Raw genomic sequence first — 14,566 nt, forward strand, 5'->3', positions numbered from 1 at the left:
AATCCATCCAGCTTTCGCTCCCATACAACAAAGTTGGTCGAAAGATTGAACGGTGCACAAATAACTTAGTCTTGGTACTGACTTTCTTCTTGCAGAAGAGAGTAGATCGTAGCTGAGCGCTCGCTGCATTAGCTTTGCTACACCTCGCTTCCAGTTCTTTCACTATGTTGCCATCCTGTGAGAATATGCATCCTAAGTACTTGAAACCGTCCACCTGTTCTAACTTTGTTCCTCCTATTTGGCACTCAATCCGTTTTTATCTCTTTCCCACTGACATTACTTTCGTTTTGGAGATGCTAAAACGAAACCTAGACAAACGTCTTCGCAAAATTTCGTTACCCTACATCAATCATTTTTTGGTGTTGCGAGTTTTTTTTTGGTCAGTATATATCATAACAACGTTCCAAGGAAATCTGTGAACTGTTCAAGCGATTGAGGACCTCTACAACGAAAGACCGATGTTGAACGATAGAACGAAAAGCTAGCCAGTATTATAAGTCATTTCCCAATGAGATCTCGGACGCGTCATTATGAGATCCTTACTTTTTGTAGACTTTCTGCAACTGCGCTGTCCAGGGACGAAATTAAACCCGATGTTTGATGCGAGTACACTTCTTTTGCCTGGAACGCCCTCTTTGCCTGGGCTAGCCTACTTCTCATGTCGTCTTAGCTTCCTCCGCCATATGTTATTTTGCTTTCAAGGTATCAGAATTTAGTTTTCGCAGTTCTGATGATAAGTTTATCTCTAATCAAAAAAATGGCTCTGAGCACTATGGGACTCAACTGCTGAGGTCATTAGTCCCCTAGAACTTAGAACTAGTTAAACCTAACTAACCTAAGGACATCACAAACATCCATGCCCGAGGCAGGATTCGAACCTGCGACCGTAGCGGTCTTGCGGTTCCAGACTGCAGCGCCTTTAACCGCACGGCCACTTCGGCCGGCTATCTCTAATCTCTTTTCTGTTATTTGTCATTACTTGCATCTTTCTTCGGTTCGCTCTCAGTCAACAGTGTGTGCTCATTAGACTGTTCATTTCGTTTCACAGATCCTATAGTTCTTCTCCTCTTTTACTGAGGATAGCAATGACATCGCCTGAATCTTATCACTGATATTCTTTCGCACTGAATTGAAGTCCGAGTCGCGAAACTTTCTTTTATTTCCATCATCGCTTCTTCGATGTGTAGATTGAAAAATAGCCGAAATACTACTTTCCTGTCTCATACCATTTCTAATTCAAGCGCTCAGTTCTTGGTCCTCCACTCTTATTTCTCACTATAGCATCCTACATAGGATACGCTCGTCTTCTAGCAGCGCTCCATCGTAGGACACTGGAGAAAAGAAGCGTTCCACAGGACTGCAAAAATGAGCAGGTCATTCCCGCTTTCCAGAAGGGTTGTCGAACGGATTGACGTAACTAGAGGCTTATATCATTGACTTTTCATGAATTCTGGAAAACGCGATGTGCTCGCGTATTATGTATCTGTAGAACATAGCTTTTCTCAGAAACCGGAACCCAAACTGGTGCCATCTCCCTGTTCTTACAGAAAGTGCCTCCCGAAGAAAACACTAGTGTACGTAAAATCAAACCCCATTCTTCTTTGAGTGTAAGAGATTCTAACAAATGGAACTAAACACTCTTAATGGAGGAAACAATCAGACTTAAAAGTACCCTTGGCTCTCCTCCAAAGAAGCGGTATACCATTACTACTGTTCACAATACATTTTTATATGCTATATTAGGTACCATCGGAAGCTCCATGACCCGACTCGCGGATGGTGCTGTTTTAAAGGGTAGTTTTTTAACTTGAGACAACTAAATATGTCGAAAACGACGCATCGTACGCAAAACCTGTTCTAGGTGAGAAGTTGACATTATTTAAGAGGATGTCTATCTGTGCTACAACTTGACACCTTGAAACCACCACTTCTGAGTGGGAGTAGTCAACTTTCTACTTTCAAATTGGAACTCGCCCTCCCAATATTCATTGCATATTTGGATTCTGCGCCAAAAAATACGTCCGGTTTACTCAAACCATTGTTTACCGTTCGTGGTGGAGAGTATTGTAATCAACAAATATCAGGTGTGTCTGGTTTTGCAATTAAAATCCGACGCATTTGATTCTACATTTCATTTACGATGAAAATGTAGATCTTTTTGTTATAACGGTTGATATTTATGTTCAAACGTTACTTGAGTGTTGTAAATCTGATTGTACAGCACAAATGTGGCTAGACATTGACACTTCTGGCAAATAAGCTACTTTTATGATAACGTAATTTTCTGTTCCCTACGGGGTTGATTGTGGTGATCTCCCAAACCATCGGAATTCTTGACTTCGGTTTCCACCCTCGAACGCCGCCATCAGGGCAACTAATGTCGGTGTGTGTTTCTATCCATCCGCCGTAGCACTCGCGTTGGCCACTACTACCGACGGAATACAAGCAACAACCATTGCCATAAGTTAAAATGTTCCTGAACTGATATTGATAGTCACACTTGCCATGGAAACTCACCGAAATGAAGCACCCAAATAGTGAGAGGCAGGGGGACTCACCGATGAGAAGCATTCCAATGGATAAAGAAACTATTGCGTGCCTGTCGTTGTTCCTGGATCATGCTAAAGGTAGTATCTAACCAGACACTGAAACGGCTAACTGTATTGTACTGTGCAATCAAATTTGAAACACTAAAGTACATTTCGAACATCAGTATCAACCTTTAGAAGACAGGTTTCCATTTGCAAGTTAAGTGAAATATAGAATCAAATGCATCGTTTCTCAACTGCAGAAAGAGACACACTTAATATTAGTGGATTGCAGCGCCATCTACGACGAATGGAAAACAATGGTTTCAGTAAAACCGCACGGATGTTTGACGGAGAACCCGAATATGTAGTAAAAATTTGAGATTTCTATTTGATGATACAAGGTTGACCCCGCCCACGCAGGAGAGTTGGTTAGGAGATAGTCAGTTGTAGGAAAGACAAATGCCACCTTGTATTAACTTTTCACCAATAAGAATTTCTTCATAAGATGCGCCATTTTCGAGATATTTAATTGTCTCAAGTTTCAACAAGCACCCTGTATACATGCCGATTCCATAATGACGTCACAAACTTTCAGGGATAATGAGACGATAAATGTATCAATCTGAGGTAAGGGAAAAGACCGAGTCGAAAGTTATCAGCGTACATGGGTCTTGTAAATGACAGTGGACCTCTTCTTCCAAAAGCTGTTTGCTTTCCATATTTTGAAAGGAGTTAGTATGGTCCGGAACAAGAAAAGATACTCTTGCAAACATGGGCTTTAAGACGAGATGTGTTTCACACTAGTAAAGATGAGCATGTGCTCATAGCTTTTAAGGTATGCACGTTTGAGCCCATATTTACTAGACAGTTTTTTCTTCTTTTGGTCCGCACTACCTTCTCCCAAAGGTATGGAAAGCAAAGAGCTTGCAGTAGAAGATGCCCACTGTCATATGTATCACTTTCGCATAACTTTCAACTCGTTCGTTTCCGGATCAGGGTCCATTACCTCAAATTGATAGAGTTATACTTGTCTATCATCCCTGAAAGTTTGTACCACCATCACGGGATCACCCTGTATAGGGATGTCGCGAAGCCAGGAAACTGTAACGAAGTAAAGGAAGAGCTGCATAGGACTGATGCTTGGCGCAGGAACTGGGATCTGACTCTCAATGTAATCAAATGTGACATATTTCGCATAAACGACTCGTTACCGTTCAATTGCGCGAAGTATGACCATTACTTTAAACAGTCACATCCATTAAACATCGTGCAGTATGCATACGGAGACATTTAAGGTGAAACGACCACTTAAAACTAAGGCAGATGTTAGACTGTTATTTACTGGAAGAATGCACAAGATGTGTGGTCCACCCGCAAAACTGGTAACTCATTAAAAATTTTCCGACTGATACCTGAGTATTGGTTCTGTATTTTGGACCCTTTCATGTAAGGCAATGGAGACGATACAAAGTAGAGTAACGCGCTTCGGCTCAGGGTTCGCTCAGCAAGCGCGAAACTGGTAGACGCTGCAAGAGAGTCATTGTACTTCACATTGAAGTTCACAGCGACAATTCCGAGTGGATTCGATACACAAGAACGAACAAATATATTGCTTTCTTGTACATATACTCGCGAAAAGACCACGAAAGTAATATGAGAGAGATTCGAGCTCTGTCAGAGACTAGCGAACGGTAGTTCTTCCCGTGTAGCATTCGCGACTGGAAAAGAAAGGGATAAGAGTCAGTTATATATGTAGACGCTCTACCACACACCTTAAGATGTAAATAGATCAACCTTCGTAGTTTATACAGTGAGGTGATAAAAGTCATGGGATAGCGATATGCACATATCCTGATGGCTGTAGTATCGCGTGCTCAAGGTATAACTGCAGTGCATTGGCGGAACAGTCATTTGCACTCAGGTGATTCATATGAAACGGTATCCGACGTGATTATGGCCGCACGGCGGGAATTAACACACTCTGAATTCGGAATGATACTTAGGGCTAGGCGCCTGGGACATTCTGTTTCAGAAATTGTTAGGAAATTCAGTATTGCGAGGTCCACAGGGTGAAGTGTGTGCCGAGAAAACCAAATTTCAGACCACGTAGAACGCAGTGTCCGATGGCCTTCACTTAACAACAAAGAGTAGCTGTGTTTGCGTAGAGCTGTCAGTGCTAACAGACGAGCAACACTGCGTGAAACACCCGCAGGTATCTATGTGGTACGTACGACGAACGTATCAGTTAGGACAATGCTACGAAATTTGTCGTTAATGGGCTATGGCAGCAGATGGCCAAGGCAACTGCCTGTGCTAACAGAACGATAACGCCAGCAGCGTCTTTCCTGGTATCGTGACCGTGTCGGTTGGACCCTAGATGTCTAGAAAACGGTGGCCTGATCAGATGAGTCTCGATTACAGCTGCTAAGAGTTGGTTGTACGGTTCTAGTGTGCCGCGCGGGATTAGCCGAGCAGTCTAGGGCGCTGCAGTCATGCACTGTGCGGCTGGTCCCGCCAGAGGTTCGAGTCCTCCCTCGGGCATGGGTGCGTGTGTTTGTCTTTAGGATAATTTAGGTTAAGTAGTGTGTAAGCTTAGGGTTGGTTCAAATGGCTCTGAGCACTATGGGACTTAACATCTATGGTCATCAGTCCCCTAGAACTTAGAACTATTTAAACCTAACTAACCTAAGGACATCACACAACACCCAGTCATCACGAGGCAGAGAAGATCCCTGACCCCTCCGGGAATCGAACCCGGGAACCCGGGCGCGGGAAGCGAGAACGCTACTGCTCGACCACGAGCTGCAGACTGTAAGCTGAGGGACTGATGACCTTAGCAGTTAAGTCCCATCAGGTTTCACACACATTTGAACATTTTTTGGTTCGAGTGTGACGTAGACCCCGCGAAGCCATGGACCCAAGTTGTCAACAAGGCACTGTGAAAACTGGTGGTGATTCCATAATGGTGTGGGCTGTGCTGATGCGGAAAGGATTGGGTCTTCTAGTCAAACTGAACCTATGTCTGTAAAAGGTTATGTTCAGCTATCTGGAGACCATTTCCAAGCAAACAACGATGGAATTTTTATGGATGACAAGTCACAATGCCAGCAGGCCACAATTGTTTGCGACTGGCTAGAACATTCTGGTGCGTTCGGGCGAATGTTTTGGCCACCAGATCGCAAGACTTGGGTGTCATCGAACGTTATAATTTATAATAGATAATCGAGAGGTCAGTGCGTACATAAACTTCTAAACCGGCAACACTTTCGCAATTACGGACGGCTTTAGAGGAAGCATTGCTCAATATTTCTGCAGGGGACTCCCAAGGACTTGCTGAGTCCATGCCACGTCGAATTGCTGCTCTACGCCGAACAAAAGGAGCTCCAACACGATATTATGAGGTATCCCATGACTCTTGTCACCTAATTGTTTGCATCGATACCCATGAGGTTTCATGTTGATGTAAATACCAAATGGAGAACTACATCATATTACCTATGTGTTCACACCATTTTTCTCAACCTATGTGAGGTGGAACTGCACTGAACTGTGGGATAGTGAACTGTGTTTTAATTTTCTACGTACCTTGTGATTTCCTGGTGAAATTGTACCCACAGGCACAATTCTTTATAGCTGCTGTCATTTGATGCAGAATTATGCCGTTGCTTTCCCCCGTCTGAGTTTTGCTTCGATTTTTCATTAGCGTTACGCGAGTAGACATCAGTCATACGAAAGGCCAACAAATTTATCTGAGCAGAGGTGTGGATCATGACTGCCGAGAAGAAGCAGTCGACGTGTACGTTGATGAAACCGATGACGAAGACGGAGACGGTCTGGAGTGCGTAAGACAGCTCGTAGAGCGGAGAAGTGTAGGCAGCTGCGAAGGGGAGCTGCTGGAAGGGAAGTCTCTTCTCGCCTTCCGACGCCATCAGGGGAGCCAAGGACCATACCGTGACTATGAAAACGTTGTTCGCCAACAAGCACAGCGTGACACGTGCGGCGAGCTTCTGGGCTCCGTAGAAGATCGCCTCGCCCTGAAGCTGACCCCGTATGTGCTCCATCTGGCTAGCTACGAGTGCGTCCAACCACCGCACGAGTTTGCAGAACTCGTGTTCGTGGAAGACAAAAAATATCATTTTGGCAGCGCCGACGCACACAGTGGCAACGTGGGACACGGCCAGCGTGTAGTCCTCCAGATCCCCCTGTAACGTGGAGAGATTTATCACGGCCTCTGCAAAATGCCCCACGCCGAGCATTACTACGGCAGCTGTCAAGGCGCGGAACACTCTCGACTGTAGCAGTGGCCAAAAACCGAGAAAGTACAGAATGCGTAGGTCATACTTGACGACCGAGGTGCGAGTGTACTGCCACGTCAGGGACCTCGTCTGCTGTGGGTCGGAATCCATGTGTGAACCAGTAATGGAACCCAGTGGTACTCTGAAGAAACGTAAAGTCCTCTCGCTTTGCTTCTCGACTCTACCAACCAACACCACTTGGCGATCGGACACGACGAAAGGACCTTCCCTTTGGCTGTGGCTGCTGGCTGCAATTTCTTTCGTTAAAGCATACAGTAGTTAATCAATACGGAGCACGACCTAGGTTTTTCTAATACCCTTCGAGAGAATTCCATCAAAGAGAATGGGTGATCAGTTCGGTAGATCCTCCTAAATAAATATAAACGACGCATACCCTGGACAACTTACACGCAGCTCCAACGCATAGTTTATATCACCTGCAGTATGACTATTGTTCTGCCGTAGAATTTAAATACGACAACGATTAAGTAATCCATTGCGATAGCGACTTCGGCATAAACAGTTTTAATTAGAAATCACATTCAAAGGGAATATTCGTATTAACGCCAGCCGCGTTTCTCACGGAGTGGAGAGATTTGCAAATGAATAGTTAACAGATTCGTTTCGAAACTATGCGTAATTGCAAGTCTGATGTAAACTTAACATAGCACTGCAGAGACAAATTACTATTTTAACGTAATTAATGAATCATCACGTGACTCTGTTTTCTAATTTATGTCCACGGAATGCTGTTTCTCAGACAGGTAAACTGAAAATAAATGTTAAACTGCGGTTTCACTCATCACCTGTCTCAGTTATTTACATGAAGAAGCATGCACAAGGTGAGAAAAGAAGAACAGCAACGGTGCGAACCGCATGTACAAATGAAAGCTCTCTTGTGACTCGAAATATATTATTGTCTCAATGATGGGAAGTGGATAGCTGTGTATACATAAAAAAGTTATTAATTTTATTCCATTTGTTGTTAAATTTGTGAATTTTTGAGGCAACTGTCTTATTCACACGAGTGTTAATGATGCAACTACTTCCGCGACGAAGCTAACGCCGTTGTTGGCTGTATGTAAGAATAATAATGATTGAAGGCGTTTCCAGTGACAGTTGTTTTGAACATATGGCTGTAGCTCGATTGTTTATAGATAACGTGCCCCTGGCCAACTCTATTTCAGTATTTAACACGATTTGTTGCAGTGAAGTAACCTCCCTACATTAAACTACTCGATCATACGTGTTGTCGGCTATCAGTTGCGATTTTTATGACCCGAGACAAAACCGACTAATAGAGTGATCCATTATGTTACGTTACTTTATTTTATTTATTTTCTTTATCTTTCATTCTATACTTCGTCTTTTACAGCAAAGTCGTAAGAAGTTGGCAATGAGCCACAGCTCCCCACTGGTAACGTATGAAAGGGCGTTTCCAGTACCAGCACTCACTCGTTAAAAGTCATTACACTTTTCGCGCAGGAAGCATATTATACTAATCCCATTCTACGTAGGATTAGATGCCGAAAATACCATCAGCAGTTATCATAATTTAATTATAGTTTTTTTTCCAATAAGCACAAAATTTTCTCCTACACGAGTACTGACTGACGTCGTCAGAACGAGTGGAACTAATACAATGGAAATGCCTTGTGGCTAGGGCCTCCCGTCGGGTAGACCGTTCGCCTGGTGCAAGTCTTTCGAGTTGACGCCACTTCGGCGACTTGCGAGTCAATGGGGATGAAATGATGATGATAAGGACAACACAATACGCAGTCCTTGAGAGGAGAAAATCTCCGACCCAGCAAGGAGTCGAACCCGGGCCATTAGGTATGACATTCCGTCGCGGTGACCACTCAGCTACCGGGGCCGGACAGTAATACAATGACGAAAAGGAAATCGCAGTTCCAGGGATTTGTGTAACATAAACGAAAGTTGGTAGGCGAGTTTCTACAACTGAAAGATGATGTCTGTCCAAATTTCGCTCGTCGCTTAAGAGTACAGCCAGTAGCGCCGGTACTAGGATGCAGAGCAGCTTTGCTTTAAATACACGCTGTACACTCGTGAGCGTCAGTTACCATTGAGACTCGACGTGGTGAGTTGGTGTTAGTGAAGAATACCTTTATCACAATTATAAACACCTCACTGAGTTTGAACGAGGTCGTGTAATAAGCCTACAAGAAGCTGTATGCTCCTCCAGTGATGCTGAGGAAAGACTTGGCTGGAATGTAGCCATTGTACATGATTGCTGGCAGCGTTGGTCACGAGAATAAACGATCACAGGGAGATGGGGCTCCCGGCGGTCACAATCGAGAGTGAGGACTATCGTGTTCGGCGTATGGCTCTGACGCATCGTACTGCATGTGAAGCAGCAATTTGAGCAGCAGTTGATATTAGAGTGACACAGCGAACTGTTACAAATTGGATACTTCAAGGACAACTCCGAGTCAAACGCCCTGTAGCATGCATTTCACTGACCCCAAACCAACGTCTTTTCTCGTCACAAAATTCACTTAAAAATTACGAAATTTCTATACACCCATTGGAATAATTATGCCGTCACTTTACAACACTTTTGATGTATCAAACACTGCTAGATCCGGCAACTTATCATTTCCATCGGAACTACTACTACACTCTTCCGAACTGTTTCATGGCTAGGCTCCGACTCCTCTCTAGAATACTCCAAGTCTTCTCTACCAGCAGAGAAAGGCGCGCGAAGAATATTGCTTTAACATTGGTCAGTTTACTCAACAGCCAATAGCAAAACAACATTCTCCCGCGTCAGTCCGCGGTTTTCATCAATAACCAATCGCAAAATAGTAAACCTAACGACTGCACTTTTTATCAAGGTAATTAATTAATATGCTGAAGTTTTGTTTATGCATAAAGTTATTTACTATTTTTATTTATACCTGCATTAACTTTCCCTTTACCATAAACTTACTTTACAAATCTATTCTAGAAAAATCCTCTTTTGTCCACATCCATACTTCTTCAAAATGTTCCAACACTAAATCCCACTACATAACTCGTTAAACAATTATCTTCATATTAACCTTAAACCACACTCACGCATCATTCATACTGCTAAAACACATTTATAACATTTTACATACACAAAAAGATATAATAACACTTTATGAAAATACTAGAACAGTTTATGAAAAATATTTTATTACTTTAGTGCAATCTAGTGGGCACAATCGAAACTAAATCACAGTCCCCTATCCAATACTGTCCTCTATCGGCTGATACACAAACTACGTGCGCGTCCAGTCTCGCGTCACTATCTGTCACTATCCAGCTCTGAGACACATCTCCCACTTAACCGCCTCCAAGGCAGGATCGGTATACGGCGCTACGCCTCAGTGCTGCTGTTCATGAATTCCAAGGCTTGTTTTATAACAGGATAACCTCGCCCACATACCGCTGCTGTAACCCAAAATGCTCTACCGAATGTGGACATACTGCCTTGGCCTGCCCAATCACCGAATCCGTCTCCAGTACGGGACATCATCGGACTCAACTCCAGTTTCATCCACAACCAGCATTAACCGTCCTTGTATTGTACGACTAAGTGCTCCAGGTATGGAACTCCATCCTACAAACTTACATCCGGCACCCGTACAAAATAATGGAGGAGGCGTGTTTTTTTAAGTAAGGTCCGTTTTGTCGTAGACACTAGTAGTACGCGCGCATACTGCAACGAGCGCGTGCGTCGTGTACCGGCGTGCCTCGGGAACAACTGTGCTCAGTTTCAGCTCTGCAGCTAACCTGTACGGCTCTGTTCTGTGCTTTCAAAACGTTTAAGACTATCAACTCGCTCGCCGCGTGTGAGGTTGGCTCAGTGATACGGTTTTTGTCAGCAAGGAACCCGTCTGCTGCAGAAATTCATCGCTAGATTTGCGAAGTGTATGGTGATACTGTTATGCGTGAAGCAAAGTGCGTACGTAACTGGGTACGAGAATTCAAAGATGGCCGTGACAACGTCCATGATGAGGACCGCTCCGGTGGCCCTTCTTTGATTACAAACGATTTGGTGGCTTCAGTTGAAGCGAGGATTTGTGAGAACAGGTGCTTCACAATAACAGGTCTCTCAAACGAATTTCCTGACGTGTCGAGATCAGTGCTTTACAACATTGTTTCTGAACATCTAAAGTTTAGAAAACTGTGCTCCCGTTGGGTCCCGAAAATCCTAATAGAGGACCACAAAAACCAAAGATTTGAGTGTGCGATGAAGTTCTTGACTCGTTATCACGAAGAAGGTGACTGCTTCTTGAGTCAGATCGTCACTGCAGACGAAACATGGGTTTCGCATATCACGCCTGAATCGATGCAACAGAGCATGGAATGGAGACACACACACTCGCCTGTAAAGGTGAAGGCCAAACAGTCTGTGTCCCAGCGCAAAATCATGGCGTCAGTGTTTTGGGATAGGCACGGTGTTTTGTTGGTCGAGTTCATGCAACGAGGAACCTCAATGCAGAAGCATACTGCCATACCCTGAGAAAGCTACACAGAGAGATTCAAAACAAATGACTCGGCATGCTGACAAAGGGAGTTGTCCTTCTCCATGACAATGCAAGACCTCACACTGCAGGTCAGACCTGCGATCTACTGAACAGTTTTGGCTGGGAACTTTTACACCACCCACCATACAGTCCTGATCTCGCGCCGAGCGATTACCATCTGTTCCTCCACCTCAAACAACACCACAGTGGAAACCGTTACATTGATGACGACGACGTAAAAACGACAGTGAACTCTTGGTTATCGGAGCAGGTGGCAAGTTTTTATGAAGAGCGTATTTTAAAATTGGTTGAGAGGTATGATAACGTGTTTGAACAAACTTGGCAACTATGTCGACAAGTAGAGTGAAGTATGTACTTTCTGAAAAGAAATTTACTTTTTTGAAATAACCGTATGTTGTGTACTTATGTTCAAACGGACCTTACTTAAAAAAACACGCCGCGTATGCACGTTGGCATTCTTGCCTGGCGGTTACAGCAGTTACTAATATACCAGCGTTTCACATTTGCACTGCCGGCCGCGGTGGCCGAGCGGTTCTAGGCGCTTCAGTCCGGAACCGCGCGACTGATACGGTCGCAGGTTCGAATCCTGCCTCGGGCATAGATGTGTGTGATGTCCTTAGGTTAGTTAGGTTTAAGTAGTTCTAAGTTCTAGAGGACTGATGATTTCAGATGTTAAGTCCCACAGTGCTCAGAGCCATTTTGCACCACATTTGCACTGGCTTATCTCGCTCTTACATTACCCTACGAGGTTGCAATGTTAATCAAATGTGTTATCTACACAAACGTATTCCCGAAATTTCATTACTCTGCAATAATTATTGTTTGGTGCTGCGATTTTTTTCCGTAAGTGTAGTTACATGAAGAAAATCCTAACCACAATAAACTGATTCGAACACAAATTCTCCGCCGAAGGACAGGCAACTGTATTCTTTTATTATTTTATAAGTATTTCATTGATACAAAATTAATAACTAACCAGACTTTCAGTTGAACAAACAAAATTCGACATAATAATTATTATTCCTTGAATTAAATTTGTTGTTAAACAGTACACAGATTGCCATTCTGATAGTTTTTTGTATCCTTTATCGTATCATTTTGATCAAAATACTTCCGAACTGATGCCTAACAAGTTATAAGGTACAGTAATCAAGGTCAAAATTACTTAACCCTGATATAATGAGATAGTAACACAATGTGGACCTCGAGTATTTCCAAATCCCAGTAGTTGGTATTATAACGTACAGAAAATCAGTATCTATTGGGATAATAACGTTTCTGTTATAGACTTATTGTTGGTCATTAAGAGTCACAATTCCGACGAATATGTGTGATCAGAAAGACATCGTTTGATGGCTGTCAATAGTGCCACTATTACTGCCACAATGCTCAGCTTCTTAGTGCATAATTCGTGCCACTATCATTTCTACTACTCTTGTTACTAGAAGAGGCCTTACAAGAGGGTGAGTGAAGCCAACAGTGGCCGAAGAGGGTCAGTTCTTTCGTGCCCGTCTCTTCTTGAACGTTTGGTCACTGTGGTTTCAGAAAGTGTATTTCGTGATGCGTTATCGTTCTGTTTTATTCACAGAAACCCTTTTTTGATGGCTCTTCTCTTCTTACAGAAGTGGTTGTATTTACACACCACATTTTAATTTAAACATGCTTGGGAAAAGGAATGTGGAGCCCTTATTAGTGCTGTATCTATAGTACTTCTGGCTCCTAGTTTATAAGCTTAGTGCCGTACTGACCTTAGTGCCTCCTCTTGAAATTTACGGGGTGTCTCACCTGACACTGCCACCTCAAATGTCTCTGGAAGAACAATAGATATTCAAAAACGGTTTTCACCAGCATAAACGTACGGCAGGGGCTTAGGAAACCAAATACTATGCGAAATTTTAAAACGTAAAAAAATACTATTTCCAACACAAACTCGTGTATTTTTAAATGGACACCCCCTATTATTTAGTATGCAATCAATAGCATGAAAAACCACAAAAGTAATGGCGTTGGTTGCATCGCAATACGTCCATTACTTCCAGAAATTGCAAAGCGAAGCTGACGCTTGAAACAAATGAAGCGCACAACTACTGCACGTCCTGAGACTCAAGCGTGCACCTCAAGCTGCCTGTGTCAGGGACTCACACAATGGGAAGGCATGCACAATCTACAAAAATTAACAAGTAACACTTCCAACGCAAAGTTACGTTTTTCAAATTGTAAATGTATGTTTATTCTATTGAAATGACGACTGGAGCTACAATTAGAGATAACACACTTGAATTCACTTTGCTAAACACATTTACTAGCGCCCTGTCGCCCACAGAAACTGTATTGTTGTGCATTACATCCAGCATAGAAAATACACCCACATTTTGACCAATGAAACTGTGTTACGACAACATATGTTCGAAGTGCCCTCCGTTTGCATCCATACACGTTTGCAGACGGGTAACGAGAGAGTGTTGCACAGATTGCAGAGTTTCTACAGATATTGACGCACACGCCGCAGTAATACGATGTTGCATATCCTCTACTGTCGTTGGGGGTTCTTGATACACTCTGTCTCTCACTGCGCCTCAGAGAAAGAAGTCTAATGGGGTCAAGTCGGGGGACCGTGCTGGCCATCGCACAGTACCTCCCCACCCCATCCACCTATTTGGAAATGTCGCATCTAGAACGTCTCTGGCAACATTTGCATTGTGTGCGGAACGTCCATCATGTAGGAACCACACTGATAGACGAGTTCCCAATCACAGAGCCTCCATGAGGAGTGCTAGTGCGTGTTGAAGAAATGATGTATATCGCTGTCCATTCAATATTCCACGGTAAAAATAGGGACCTACAATACAGTCAGTAATGATAGCGCACCAAACACTGACACTCCACTGTCGCTGATGAGCAACTTGGCGAATCCAATGGTGATTTTGCACGGACCACTAGTGCACGTTCCGCAGATTCACATTACCATGATTTGTAAATGAACCCTCGTCCACAAACAACGTATTGCTTAGGAGAACTGGAATACCTTGCAACTGCTGAAGTGCAAAACGACAGAATTCAATGCGGAATTCAAAGTCATTCCCGTACAGTTCTTGGTGCAGTGAGATATGGGACGGATGAAACCGATGCCGATGCAAGATTCTGCATGCATTACTGTGCCTTATTCCTACGTCTCGTGCAATTTCTCGTACACCCACCTGAG

General features: G+C 43.5%; 1 protein-coding gene across 1 annotated transcript in view; it reads right to left on the reverse strand.

Annotated features, from left to right (window-relative positions):
- The window catches only part of LOC126260451 (odorant receptor 43a-like), a 112,038-nt gene that overhangs the window by 42,693 nt on the left and 54,779 nt on the right, over positions 1-14,566 (reverse strand). The window contains exon 3 of the mRNA XM_049957779.1: positions 6,117-6,823. Coding sequence (XP_049813736.1) covers positions 6,117-6,823 — 707 coding nt within the window. The remainder of the gene's footprint in view (positions 1-6,116; positions 6,824-14,566) is intronic.

The sequence above is a fragment of the Schistocerca nitens genome, chromosome 5 (assembly GCF_023898315.1).
Source record: "Schistocerca nitens isolate TAMUIC-IGC-003100 chromosome 5, iqSchNite1.1, whole genome shotgun sequence".
In the NCBI taxonomy this organism is placed as follows: domain Eukaryota; kingdom Metazoa; phylum Arthropoda; class Insecta; order Orthoptera; family Acrididae; genus Schistocerca; species Schistocerca nitens.